A 13780-nucleotide genomic window follows, 5' to 3' on the forward strand; every position below is an offset into this window, starting at 1 on the left:
GGGCAACTCATTTTCTTTGTGGCACTAAGACCTTGGGAACCCAAGTGCAAAGATTTTGTATTTGTTGAAAGGAAAGAAAGTCATTGACATCACTAACTAGCCAATTAAGCCTTCCATTTGTGCTAGTTGTTAATATGGAAAGAGTTGTAAACAATTTTATCCTATATTTGAGGTGTTCAATTATATCTTGTGTGCCTGATTTTTTTTTTCGCACTTAAACTCTGATGTTAAATAACAACCATTACATACAACACAATAGTATAGGAATCAATTGTATAAGAGCCTAAACCACTCTAATAAAACCACAGCCACTTGCGCCTAAGACATGACAATAGGTCAGGCCGGGCCAAGCCAAGCTGGCTCCAACTCAATCTATTAGGTTTATGGGTCGGGCCAGACCTAAGACCCATATAGTAATGGGCCTTCGGGTCTTGCTGACCCATATATTTTTCAAACCTAAAGCTCAGCTCTATATATAAATGGGTTGGATCGGGCCTTAAATGGGCCGATCCATTTAAACAATTTTTAATTTAAATTTTTAAATACAACTTTTATTTTAATTATTGAAATCAAGAATAATACCTTGAACAATTTATTTATAATCCTTCATTTGTGGTGAAGGAATATTGTGGTTACATAATAAAAAATATTATAAGTTTATAATATAGTATAAATAAATTGATTTACATATTGTATAAATTGTAAATATAAATAAAATATATATATTATACCATTTATCTACTCATTTTTAACATCCAAATCTCTAAATTCTTTTGACATTAAATCCATTTGTAATATTTTATAATGATAAAATTAAAATAAAAATGAAATTAGAAATACAAAAAATTATTATTTGCAAATTCAAATAGTTTTTGAAAGAAAGTTGATGAGAGAAAATGAGATTGAGAATATAATGAAAAAATTGAGATTGAGAGAAATTAAAATCAATGAAGAGTTGGATTGGTGTATATGAAAAAAATAAATAATTAAAAAAAAAGAGTTAAAAGGCTTCTGCTTTTGTGGCTTATGCCACAAAGGCAGAAAGCCTTGGCTGCTGCTTTGGTAGAAGGGCTGCTACCGTATGATTTTTTTTTTAATTTTTATTTTCTTAAATAGTAACGGATTAGGTTGGACCAGTCTATAGGTTTAATACTAAAACCTATAGGCCGGCCTGAAAGGCTCATGTGCTAGGCTCGACATATTACAATACTAGATCGAGTCTTATTAGACTAGACTTTAAATTCATGTGATTGCATGACCTAATTGACATGTCTACTTGCACCTAACCTACCTTTGCCTAAAAAACCTTGATGATGTTGAACTCAAATGGCCTAATTGTACTTTGTTATGACATGATGTTCATCCAGCTTAGCTTGTCTCCAAATAAACAAACAAACCTCTACACTGAAGCTTATGGGATTCCAAGTTACTGGATGAATGAGATTCATGCAGTGATTTTTTTAAAATTATTTATCCAAGACCTTGTGTCGTAATCTATTATAGTAGTGATATGTTGTGTCACCATACCTTTGCTTATTTCAATTTTCGATTGAGGAAAACAAAGGGCAACTACCGTGTTTGCACATAGACACGATCCTCATTGCAGTCAAATTGATCAAAATCATAACATTCTTAATTTTTTATTTTGAAATCAATATTTTTTAACATATTAAGGAAAACAAGGAATCCAATTCAGAAGTAATAGATTTGGCTTGACAAAAAGATTAGGTAAAAATAACAATATTTTAGTTGCAAAGCTTGCACACTTCGGTATTGGTTACTTTAGTTGGGTAGATAAATTCCGTTTAATGACATAGTAGACAGGACAAATGATTTAAGCTAAACTTATAATTATATAGAGTAAGTACACAAATAAATATATATTTATGTGTACACATAAAATATATATTTATTTGTGTATTCAAAGTGAGTATACATAGTTAAGTAATGATATGTGTACACACTTTTCATACACAATTTAGATATACAGATGATATGTCATTATGTGATTACATGTTATTTTTTTAAATTCAAAATTATTTAATTACGTGCTAATATATTATTTATATACTAAAATTTTATACAAAAATATATACGTATAGTTTTATTAACTTTTTTTTTTAAATAGGCTTGTTATGATATGAATGATGGTTGGCTTGGCAGCAAGTTAATTAAGGTATGACTATGAGCAAATAACATATATTTATAATAAGCAAACACAATAATTTGATATAATGTATCATAAAAATGACAAAACCATCATTCTATCTTTTAATGGTTTAAAAATAACATTTTATAAAGAATGAAAGAGCATCTTCATAATCTAAAAATGATTAACAAATTTGCTGTTGATTTTGAATGCAGAATAAACAGAAAGGAGGATTCAGAGCTATAGGGCCACATGCTATAAAAACAGTCCAATAAATTCTCTTATAAGGAAGGGCCTTTTCAGGCGAAGAAACGAATCAATTTTGTGTTTGTAAAAGAGAAAATTGAATGCAGTGGCTAAACGTTGTCTTTTCCTTTATGCATCTGCGTCTCAATGTACATATTAAATTGCAGAGAATCAATTGATAAACGCTTCTTGTGGATGGCTTAACAGGTACCGATTCATGAATGGAGAAGACAAATTGCTTCTCGCATAGAGTTTTTAGAAATGAACCGTATGTTGGAGTTCGCATTAACTTGCTAAAAAAACCACTCCTAAGAGTGTGTTTGATTCGACACAAAGATAGATTATTGAATATAAATTATCACAATACTTGATTAAATTTGGTTTTTATAAATAATTATTATGTTTGATTGAATGTAATAAAAAAAATTAAGTTATTATTTTATTTAAATATACTTAGATATAATTATTTTAAAATATTTTTTATATTATATATCCTTAAAATATAATAAAATATATATATATATATATATATATATATATATATATATATATATATATATATAATAAGAATAAAAAAAAAAATTATGCCTTTAGGTTTCTAGATTGAATTTGATTGTTGTCGTGGTAATTTAATTGTGAATATGGTTGGAATTGTAGAGTGTAAAATCTTGAGGATTCTCCTCAAGTGCACTAAGGTTTTTCAAAATATGACTTTAATCCAAATGTCTTCCCCTATGAATAAAACTTCAATATGCATTGGATTAAGGTATGAGAAAAGTACTTTTCATTCTTCTCACAGGGGTTGAGAGATGGCGAATGCTCCCTGAAATTTTATAATTGCACTTTTCATACAAACTAAATTGTGTCAAATTTTAGCATAGGCAGCCCCATATTTTTTTAAATATACATGTGTTATGATTTTTATAATAAGCAAGCGCAAGAATTTGATATAATTTATTGTAGAAGTGACAAAACCATCATTCATCTTTTAAGGGTTTAATTTAAAAAATTACCTTTTTATAAAGAAAGAAAGCGCATCTTCATAATCTAAAAATGATTAACAAATTAGTTGTTTGATTTCGAATGCAGAATAAAGTCTTTGCATAAAGGAGGATTCATAGCTATGGAGCCACATGCTATAAAAACATTTCCAATAAGTTATGTAAAGAGACAAAATTGAATGCAGTGGCTAAACGTTGTCTCTCCTTTTAGCACCTGCATCCCAACACATATATTAAATTGCAGAGAATCAATTGGTAAAGAAAAAGGGCACATTCTCTTTGTTGATAGCCAATTGGAGTACGTGTCAAAATATTGTATGGGTGGGTAGATAAATTAAAAAAGGCTAAGAATAATGCTAACCACAATGAAGGGTTGTGGTGGTAGTCACACCGGCCACATCATGGAGAAGAAGATAAATGTAAATTGGACAATGAAATTAACTAGAGATTGGTGAAGTGGGATACATAATTAAGTGCTTTTGTACTTTGTAATTTCAATTTAGGCTTCCAAAAGGGCATAATTTGGAGTAAGATAAACTTTTTGAAGCTATTCATTTACTAACAGTTGTTCAACATTTTTGCTTTGCTTGGAGTGTTGTGAGCAAGCCCTCCTCTAAATGCTCACATGGAGAAGCTACCATGGACAGAAAATCTGGAGTGCTGATAAGTTTGCCAAACATATCTCCTCTCTTTAACTGGCAGGAAACTAGGCTCATATACATTAAAGGCTTATGCATGAAGCTTGGCTGCATATTTTTCACCAAAGAGACTAAGAGGAATATGCTATCATCCTAGTCTTAAGTAAACTTATTTAAAGTTTTGGAAAGAATTTTGTTACAAACTTTAGGACTAATATTTAACCAAATTTTGTTAAATAAGAAAATTGTTAAAATAAATAAGGAATCAGAGGGAGACTACGTCCCACTAGAAGGAAAAATCTGCATCTCTCTTAGAACCTATCTATGCTTATGTTCCCTGGTGGAGCCTCTCGAGTGCCGAGACTCCTCCTTCACAGCTTGTGATGGTTGAGGCGATGCCTCGTATCTTGAAGGTTTCCTCTTGAAATGTTTGTCATCATCACTCCACTCGTAATCCACACCCCCAACACAGTTAGGCAGCTTGGCAGAGGATGACTTGTAATCTTCATGATATCCATTTGATGACGGTTTGGCTTCCTTTGTTACTGCTGCTACTGCTGAGAAAGAGGAAGAACTCTTTCGTGTCTTTGTCTTGGTAGCTTCCCCTTCATGGAAACTAATGCGAGAAAAGGCACTTAATTTGTGTTTTTTCTCAGCCATGGATTTGAAGACTATTTCTGAGGAATGCTTTGAAGGGGACTCTGATTGGTAAGGCTGATGATGATGGTGTCCTTCACGTTCATAGTGGTAATCATAATCATAGTCACAATGGTGCTCAGACTTTCTCTTGGATGGGCATGGAGGAAGAGGTAGAGGTGCTTCTGGAGAGAACTTTCGGGGCCTCTGGTAGTGGTAGTTGTGATCCGCGCTTGAAGATTGAGGATTTGATTTCTGCGACCAAAAGCATATGAAAAGTTCAATCAACAAAATGGTTCAACCGTATCGTGCTAAAGTTAATGTTTTCCCATGGTCTATGCGCAACCATCTAAGCCCACAAGCTAATAAGACCTTGTTTGGGCACATTTGGATGATATAAGCACACCCCTTCTTATCCAAATTTTTATAAAATAGGATATGTTATCATTGTCAACGATAGACCGACAGGTTAGTCCCTTATTTTTAACACAACTCGAACCAGGCCTGGAGCCATATTGGGGGCTGGTGCAGAACCCACGGATCAGTTTGGTAAAACTCATTAAAAAAATAATAAAAAATATATATAATTTTATGGGGGTCTGACCCATTAAGAGTTTGCAAAGGCATAATTCAAAGGACTTTAACTGTGCCATGGGCCTTGTTATGTTGGAGAGCCAGCCTGCCTGCTAGGCCCATCAACCCAGACTTTAGGTATGATCGGCTGTGCCAGGGCCAGCACGGCCTATGCCATGTCTTGTGGAAGCAATCAGCCCAAACTCCTATTCATCGGCGCAAAGTGTGTCAGAAGATGCAGCCGCTTTCTCACTCAAAACCAGAGGGTAAAAACCCCGCGACCAACTCGCCATTGCATTCAGATAATTACCATCCAAGTCGGATGGCACATCAGTACAATAACAACCATTGTACATGAAACGTACCCTCTAAAATGGAGCAATAACAACGTTCAATTTAGATGTTACATCCTTTTCTTAACTTTTATATATCTTTTTGTTGTTGAAATATTATAGCTTTTAGGGATCGGAAAGTAGCTAAGAAATTCCATGTTGCATCCCTGCCCCACAAACTCTCCATATCCCGTCAATTGAAGAATTATCTTCAAAGTGAGAGTAGAATTAAAAAGTAAAGTAACTAATAAATTGAGAACCCATCCAAAAGATCCAATTGTTTTCTTGCCACAGTGATGTTATCTAGCTAGCCAACTAGTTTCTCGAAGCCATGAGAGGCACCAACTGTAGTACATAGAAAGAGAAGAAACGTAGACTTGGAAAATATAAAGACATACAGATTTTGGTTTCATTGAAGAAACATAGGCACTGCTGCTCACTTCCCTAGCATAGTCTCGATCTCTAGATAACTCCCTGCACCAAAGTGAATTTATTAAACAACATAACTAAATCATCAATCGGCAATACCAATAGTTGCAGTAACACAGTAGCAAGGAACCAAATGTCATATTAGTTAACATTTAATATTAATGACATACGTCATACTATACAATAAATATGATACATATATAGCAAGAAAAAACACAAAAAGTTGTCTGCCAGTTGCACATATTCCCTATAAATTTGAGGTGGTGAAAAGGAGAGGGAGACAAATCCCTGTTTTACCCATTTATCTACACAGAAAATTGCTCAAGCTTCTATCCAACATTTCAATCAACCATCTAATCAAGGTTCATCAAGAATATGTTAATGCTAGATTTGAAAGTATTTAACAGTGATATACTCATGAGCAATAGGGTAAAAGTTGACATAACATATATAACTTGGAATCTTGAACCCCCTAATAAAATTTAGCTAATACAATAAGAAGTATGAACTGCAACATGAAATACAATGGTGTAAAAAGTTTGCACCATAGATAAATTTATCAAATAATATTACCTTTCACTTTGTCTCTCATTTTCACGCTTCCTCCTTAAATCAGCTTTTCGTGCTTCAAAGTCCTCTCTGCTCATTACAGGGTGTGGAGCATTCATGCCCATGCCAAAATTTGCTTGATCCCTGCAAATTTTAGGAGAACAAGTGCTTAATATTGGTATAAAACACTATACATCTAGTGCATTCAAATAAAACATCTATCAATATTCAGCACAATAAAGCATCCAAATTCAGCGAACATCCCATCCATAACAAAAGGCCACAACTTGCTAACACACACTCATAACAGTTCACATAGGGCATACCTCTGAGGAGGAACAACGGGTAATGTATAACCTTGCATCAAAGGGTCCTGAGGCATGACACCTCCGAACGGCTTGTCTAAGGGGCCAATACCATAACCCATATAGGGCATGCCATCACCAAACAGAGCTCCATATCCTTCAATTCCAGGTTGAATGCCAGTCCAGTAAGGATTATAAGCTGAGGGGCCACAAGGCATCATATAACTCTCAGCTGCAAGATCTTGACGGGTGTTCCACTGCAAGTCTGCAAGGCATCCACAATTTTTTTAAATCAATCAAAAACACTTCATAAAACACAAAAGTCTCTCTACGTTTGATCAAAGATGTCCATACTTATTAATTACTAAAGCAATCAGAAAAAGAAACAATTCAGAGAAGTTACAAAAAGCATCAAACATATCCCAAAGAAGAGAAGAAGCATACCATTTGGAGGCATGCCATTAACAGGCATACGAACCACCTTCTTTTTCTTTTTCTTTCCTGAAAAAGAAATAATCAAAGCTAGTTAGACAATTATCATGCCTCAGTTCAACAATCAGACTATACAATGTTTCTATCCCACTAAAAAGCTTGTTTTCCACAAGCTCTTCAAGAGGTTAGCAGAACGAGGAAGATTAAGGTTTTCATGAATAACTTGTATAAAAAGAAAAATAAGAAGAAGGTGATTTAGCCCACCCAACATTGGTGCATCACCAAAAAATACATCGGAAGAACAAATCTAACCTGCCTCCCCAGAAGCGATCTTCTGCTGAACTTCCTCCTCCACCAGTGGGGCACTCCCCTGTGATGCTGGCGTGGCTTCAGACACATCAGGTGTTTTGGCTACTGCCCTCAGCTTTTCCATAACCTGCTGTGGAGCAATAACATCTTTTCCCTCGTCCGTTGTCTCCGGCATGAGAATTTCTTCTTTGATAGGCAATGGCTTTTGCTCTCCTTTTGAAGTAGCAGACATAGTAGGAGATGGAACCTTAGGCTGCAATCTGGCAGATTCCATATCTATAAGAAGACAAAAAAGAGATTAGTCATTTCTGTTAAACCAGAAACAGATGGTGAAGATAGAAGGTCCATATCTACAAGAAGACAACAACGATGTTAGTCATTTTCATAAACAAATGGTGAAATAAAAGGCATGCATCTTAATACAGACCTTGAACTTGAAAAGTACTTCCAGCATTTTCAGCACTACTGTTACCAGACTCCAAAAGACGATTTATCGTGTCTGTAAGTGTCTTGTTTGGCAGAAGATCATCTGCGAGAATATTTGTGGCCCCACATACACACATTGCCTTTGAAATAATGTGGTCCCTAATGCCTGAATTATGTTGTACAGATGTGAGCTTCAAATTAAGTAGGGCGTATATAATAATGCAGGGGACACATGGAGCAACTGAGAGAAACATGTCTCTAAATACGACAAAGAAAATTCTTCATGCTTAAGTAAGAAAATCATAAAATAGAAGCTTATGACAAGGGACTTACATCTATCACAAAAACTCTTGAAACAACATTTGCTTGTTAACACAGCATCTTTCATCACTTCCTTGCACAATGGACAGTGGAGTTCTGGGGGAAGATCACCAACAGGACGTGTGGAAGGTAAGCCCTCTATTTCTTTCTCAAAAGCAGCCCTGTATTTATAACAATGGGTTGCAATGTATCAATATGCACACAACTGAGTTCTCTCGAATGGACAAACAAAAATTAATACATAAATGTGGCAAAAACCTACTCATTTGGCTTCAAAACAGCAACTGCACCACTTGGCAAGGCATATGAACCATCTGGAGTAGCAATTAGCATCGATTTTGGAATACCAGTAGGATGTTTAAATCTTTTGACATCATACTTTGGGTCACCATTAGTAGGGCAATGCTGAATAAAATGTCCTGAATAAGAAATTTCAATACATTGAGACACAAGGTATTTAAGTTCTTTATATGCAAGGGACAACATACACGTAGTGTGGCATAAGCTTTTTTTGAATATATAAATAGTTTTGAACAAGTTTGCAATAATACTAAAATCAAAATTCCAACAAGACTTTTAAAGCATTCAAACAGATTGAATAATTTTTTTACTGATACTGATTACCCGAAAAAGGAAAAAACAGTTGAGAATGCCTTATTTGTAACAATCAACCCTTTGGATATCATAATTTAAAAAAAATATAACAATTTATATGCTTGAAAAAGAATTTAAGATTGCCCAGAAAATCACATAGAGCCTATCAAAGCACAGAAAAAAAGGCTCTTATTTCTTTTCCATGCCAACAAATTTCAATGTAGGCTTTACTTTTAACATAATTTGTCTACCTATTTCGAGGATGTTTAGTTCAAACAAGAAGTTAAATTCTTAGATTTCAAATTAAAACATGAGGTGTAAGCACCACTCAGTACAGTAGACTCAAATCCATTACACACCTTAAAGATGTAGGTCAATATAGATTACTCAAAGTTAATGCATTAATGGGTAGCATACCTGGAACCTTACACCTATGACATACATAGCCCTGTGGAGGTGTTTTATGCTCCAAACCTGACAGAAATCAGAAGTTTGACCAAGAATCAGTTTTACATAGACAAATAAGTAGTCTACTTAGAACAACACAAATAGGTGAAGATGTAAACCTCAAATATGCCAATATTAACATAACAGGCCCATAAACACAAAAAGATGCCGAAATAGAGACACATGACCAGAAAGAGACAGAGGAGCAAAGAGTGTGTAGCAATACAGTTAAAACTAACATTTCCTAATTAAAATCTAAAATTAAATACAATAAAAAATGTGGTAAAAGAGAATTAATCACCAAAACTACGTCCACCAATCCTTCCTCCCATACCCCTTCCAAAGCCTCTACCAGGGCCAAAACCATCGGAACCTTGCCTGCAAATCCAATCCAAAAAGTTGGCATAAAATGTAATGTAAATCATCAAAAAAGACAACTCTTAATCTGCACTGGATATCATTTTAGCAGTCAAAAAATCAATCATCAAAATAAAAAATGAGGCAGATAAAAAAACCAAATGGGCATCTCACTGCTGCCAGTCTAAGGCAGGAGTATCAATTAAAGCCTTGATCTTGCTGTCCTCATCAGCTTTATTTGCTGGTTGAGCATCTGGATGTGGAAAACTTGACTGCACAGATGGTGCTTCAGGAATTGCATACAAATCATTCCCAAACTTGTCCCATTCAGTGTCCTCATTCTGTGTTCATGTAAGACAATATAACATAAATGAAAAGGAGATCAAGTCTTCAGCATAAAATAAGTTGATATAATCTAAAGGGAAAACCATAGGAAAAAAGCTTACATATATCATGACAGAAGAATCAGCAGCCTGAAAGCTACTCTTTTGTGGTTGAGTGTCCTCAACCACTAGTTCCACCTTAGGCCTGCATAATTTAAATTCAGTAAACTCACCAGGCCCCCAGAATTTGTCTTGCCAGCAAATAGACAATACAAATAACATCAAATACACATTTACTTAATCAAACACAAAATAATAATGCCTAAATTATCAGGATCAGGGCTCATAGATCCTACAACAACCAAAATATTAACAACTTATAGGATTGAGAAAATACTCTGGCTCGATAACAATAGGCATGCGAGGCCATCCAGGAACCCGACGAATTAACACAGAAGTATTTTTTGGAATTAACATTGCCTCATCAAGATATTCTGAAATTGCAAAACAGAAGAGAAAGAAGTCCATAAAACAACAAAGATATTGATCCATGAATTAAACATAATTTCATCACAACAAACACTTCCCCTTTAACTCTCAGTCAGAAAAATGTCAGCCTAACTACATAAAACCCAATAACAAATTATCTCTTAACCACTCAGGAAAAATGGTACTGCCAGCCATTACATTAGATTTAGTTTTCATCTTTATCCGGTAAACCCAAGTGCTTCTGTGTGCCAGAATTTCTTTTGATATTGTCAACGCTTGTAGCCCACTTACCAAATTTTATTATAAACCACTGCCTATTTCTGATTAAGTTTTATTACAAACCACATCAAATTTCAGATCCAGTGAGACATGAACACTAATTAAAGGAAAAAAGCTAAAAGCCACATAACTTTTTTTCCCGCACATGGTCAGAAACAGCAAAGCTATCACCATTGATTTGGGCAAATCCCAAACCCAGAAAGCTAAACTTATCTCACTGTTTGAAACCAATATTTGTTCGGAATCAAGATTTAATATCAATTATTAAAATGTATTACCAGAAAGCAAAAACCAACCTTCGTTAGTTTGGGCATTAGTGACCAAGAGGTCGAAGTCGGTACCCCTGCCTAAATGCTTTGATTCAAAAATTGTTTCTTTCAAAGTACCGACTGATATAAATGGACCATCCATTGCGATAGAATCATAATCCTTTGCACTCTTAAACTTGTAATAAACAGCCATTCCTTTTTTCTGATTTGATAAAATATTGGAATAGAATATATCGGAAAAAAATAAAAGTAAATACTAATAGAACAATATAATCAAAGGCCTTAAAATTAAAAGGGCCTGATATACAACTGAAGTTAAAACTCGAACAAACAAAAAATTTATGAAAAAGTACAAAAGGAAAACTCTCTCTTTTGATAATCTTTCTCTGATTTTCTTCAAAATAACAAATGAAAGATCGAACCAATCGATTCGCGCAACCGATCCCGCTGAGTCTTCTTCACGCGTTGCTCAAAGAAAAATTAATACTTTCTTCAATAAGATACCGAAGCCTTCAAAATCTCAGATTATCCGAGGAAACCTCTTTCTCGCGTACAGGAAACGACAAATTCGCAGTCGATTTAATCGATTTAATGAAATGATGGCAGATTGAACAGAAAGATGTCGAAACCCCAAAATACTATATTTCAATTAAAAGAATCGCCGCCGACCAAAATCTTCATAAACTGATTAATTAGCGATCGAAGAAGTAATATCCACGATCAATACAATGACTTTTCCAGCAAAACGCAAAACTTTGATACAACCACAAAGTTGTGTTGAACTGTCTTCAAGATTTGAAGCCGCGAAATCAAGAACAGATAAGAGCAAAAATCAAAATCGAATACTGTTGAAATAGCAAAACTAGAGTTAGGGTTTCCTAATAAAAGCGAGGTAGATTATTCTAGTTTCTTGATTTTACACAAAACTGAATTTTGTGTTCACGGTGAATTTATAGGAGATGGTAGTAATTTCCTTCTGCGTGTTTGCACTGGTCAACACGCTTTACGCTTTTATGTGCGCGTTGTTTTAGGATTGACGCTTTCTTTTAGGAAAACGCTGGAGTGGGCCTACCCAGGCCAACTCTATGTAGGACAGCAGCCGACACGGGAATTGATTCGACGAGTAAATTTGTGTTTGACTTAGGCTATGTTTGGATTGCGGTTTTGGATAAGAGCGGGAGAGACAATTTTCCTTTGGATAGTTTGGCTCCAAGGTTTTTTTAAAAATTAAGCATTGAATTAAAAGAAAAGGGAAAGGGCACGACCACAACAAAAGCAGCCCCAACAACTACAGTGGTTAAACTTTTTTAGAGATCTGATGAACAGTTGAATCGTTCAATTAAAGAAATGATAACGGCACCGAAATGTGGCAAATGCATTGTTTCATTAACGAGAAATATACTATTTCATTAGAAGTTGTACAATATAATTCAACGGAATGGTTTCATGTATTTTGTATTACATTTGCATCTCGTTTGAATTTCACGGAACCCAGCTAATTAGGAAATTGTAATGGTTGCATGAAAAAACTGGAATGGCTAATAATCTTAGACAGAGTTGATATGATTTTTTAAAAATTTAAACTAAATAAATTTTTTTAAACAAATATTTGATCAAAATCAATTATACAAATAATTTCAACAACATACTCAAACATAAACAATTATCATCAATTTATCAAAAAATACACAACACATATAGGAAATATAAAGTAAAAAGAGTAGAGAATAGAAATGTTCAAGATTTATAATAGTTCAGAGTTTTCTCTTTTAAGTCTTTTATGTCTACTTTTTCGAGCAATTCACTTGAAGTTTCACTTGTAAATAATTCTTTTTTTATAATAGTTCTTCAAGATTTTATTCATACACACTAGTTGATTCGAGATTGCATCAAATAAAATAGTTTATTCAGAATTTTTGCGCAAATGAGTTTAAATACAAAAAATTTAATTATAAATTTCTCTACAAAGGTTGATACAAAGAATGAACTCAAGTTTCTCTCAAGAATATGAGTTATGACTTTGTAAATAAAATTTAGAAAAGTATTAGATTTTACATGTATGATCTCTAATCAATTCCAACTCAAATGAACTTCAATTTATAGTGTTTGATGTTATTGGATGGGATTATGTATCTATTGAGTTTTAAAAGAGATGTTTTCTTCTTGAAAACACATGATGCACAAACGTGTTCCAAAGATACACGGGGGTGCATCACTTAAATTTTTTCTGTTTAGACTTCTCAATATATGTCTAAACAAACGTTCCTTTAAAATGCATGGTTGTTCTTCCTTTATATATGAAATTCTTTCAAGATTACAAAACTATGAGCGAAGAATTGAACAGAGAAACGAATGAGGATATGAATGTATGCATTTTTCCCTATGCATGGGCGTGCATCTTTTTCGCACTTGTTCCCAAAGATAGATGGGTGTGTGTTGTTAGACACACAAACATGTATCCTGCTTTAGCAATTTGACCACATTGACTTTGCCCAAACTTGTACATAGAGATGTCAATGGGTCGGGCTGGCTTCAGCTCGACCAATTGGGTTAATGGGTCAGATCGGGGCCCAAAGAGTAATGGGCCTTCGGGCCCAAACAGTAATGGGCCCATTGAAATATAGAGGCTTGACCCATATAATAACGAGCCTTAATTGGGCTGGGTTGGGCTTTAAT

General features: G+C 34.3%; 1 protein-coding gene across 1 annotated transcript; it reads right to left on the minus strand.

Annotated features, from left to right (window-relative positions):
• Positions 1–4193: 4193 nt before the first annotated feature.
• LOC123204142 (E3 ubiquitin ligase PQT3-like) lies at positions 4194–12094 on the minus strand. Its single transcript, XM_044620718.1, has 15 exons — positions 11132–12094; positions 10465–10561; positions 10191–10272; positions 9919–10085; positions 9689–9765; positions 9358–9414; positions 8609–8765; positions 8359–8507; positions 8027–8191; positions 7603–7875; positions 7303–7359; positions 6880–7123; positions 6578–6697; positions 5974–6049; positions 4194–4925 (listed from the first exon to the last, which is right to left on the minus strand). Exons 1-15 carry the CDS (start codon positions 11295–11297, stop codon positions 4353–4355), a joined length of 2460 nt encoding a protein of 819 aa, XP_044476653.1. The 5' UTR covers positions 11298–12094; the 3' UTR covers positions 4194–4352.
• Positions 12095–13780: the final 1686 nt, after the last annotated feature.

The sequence above is a fragment of the Mangifera indica genome, chromosome 20 (genome assembly GCF_011075055.1).
Source record: "Mangifera indica cultivar Alphonso chromosome 20, CATAS_Mindica_2.1, whole genome shotgun sequence".
Classification (NCBI taxonomy): domain Eukaryota; kingdom Viridiplantae; phylum Streptophyta; class Magnoliopsida; order Sapindales; family Anacardiaceae; genus Mangifera; species Mangifera indica.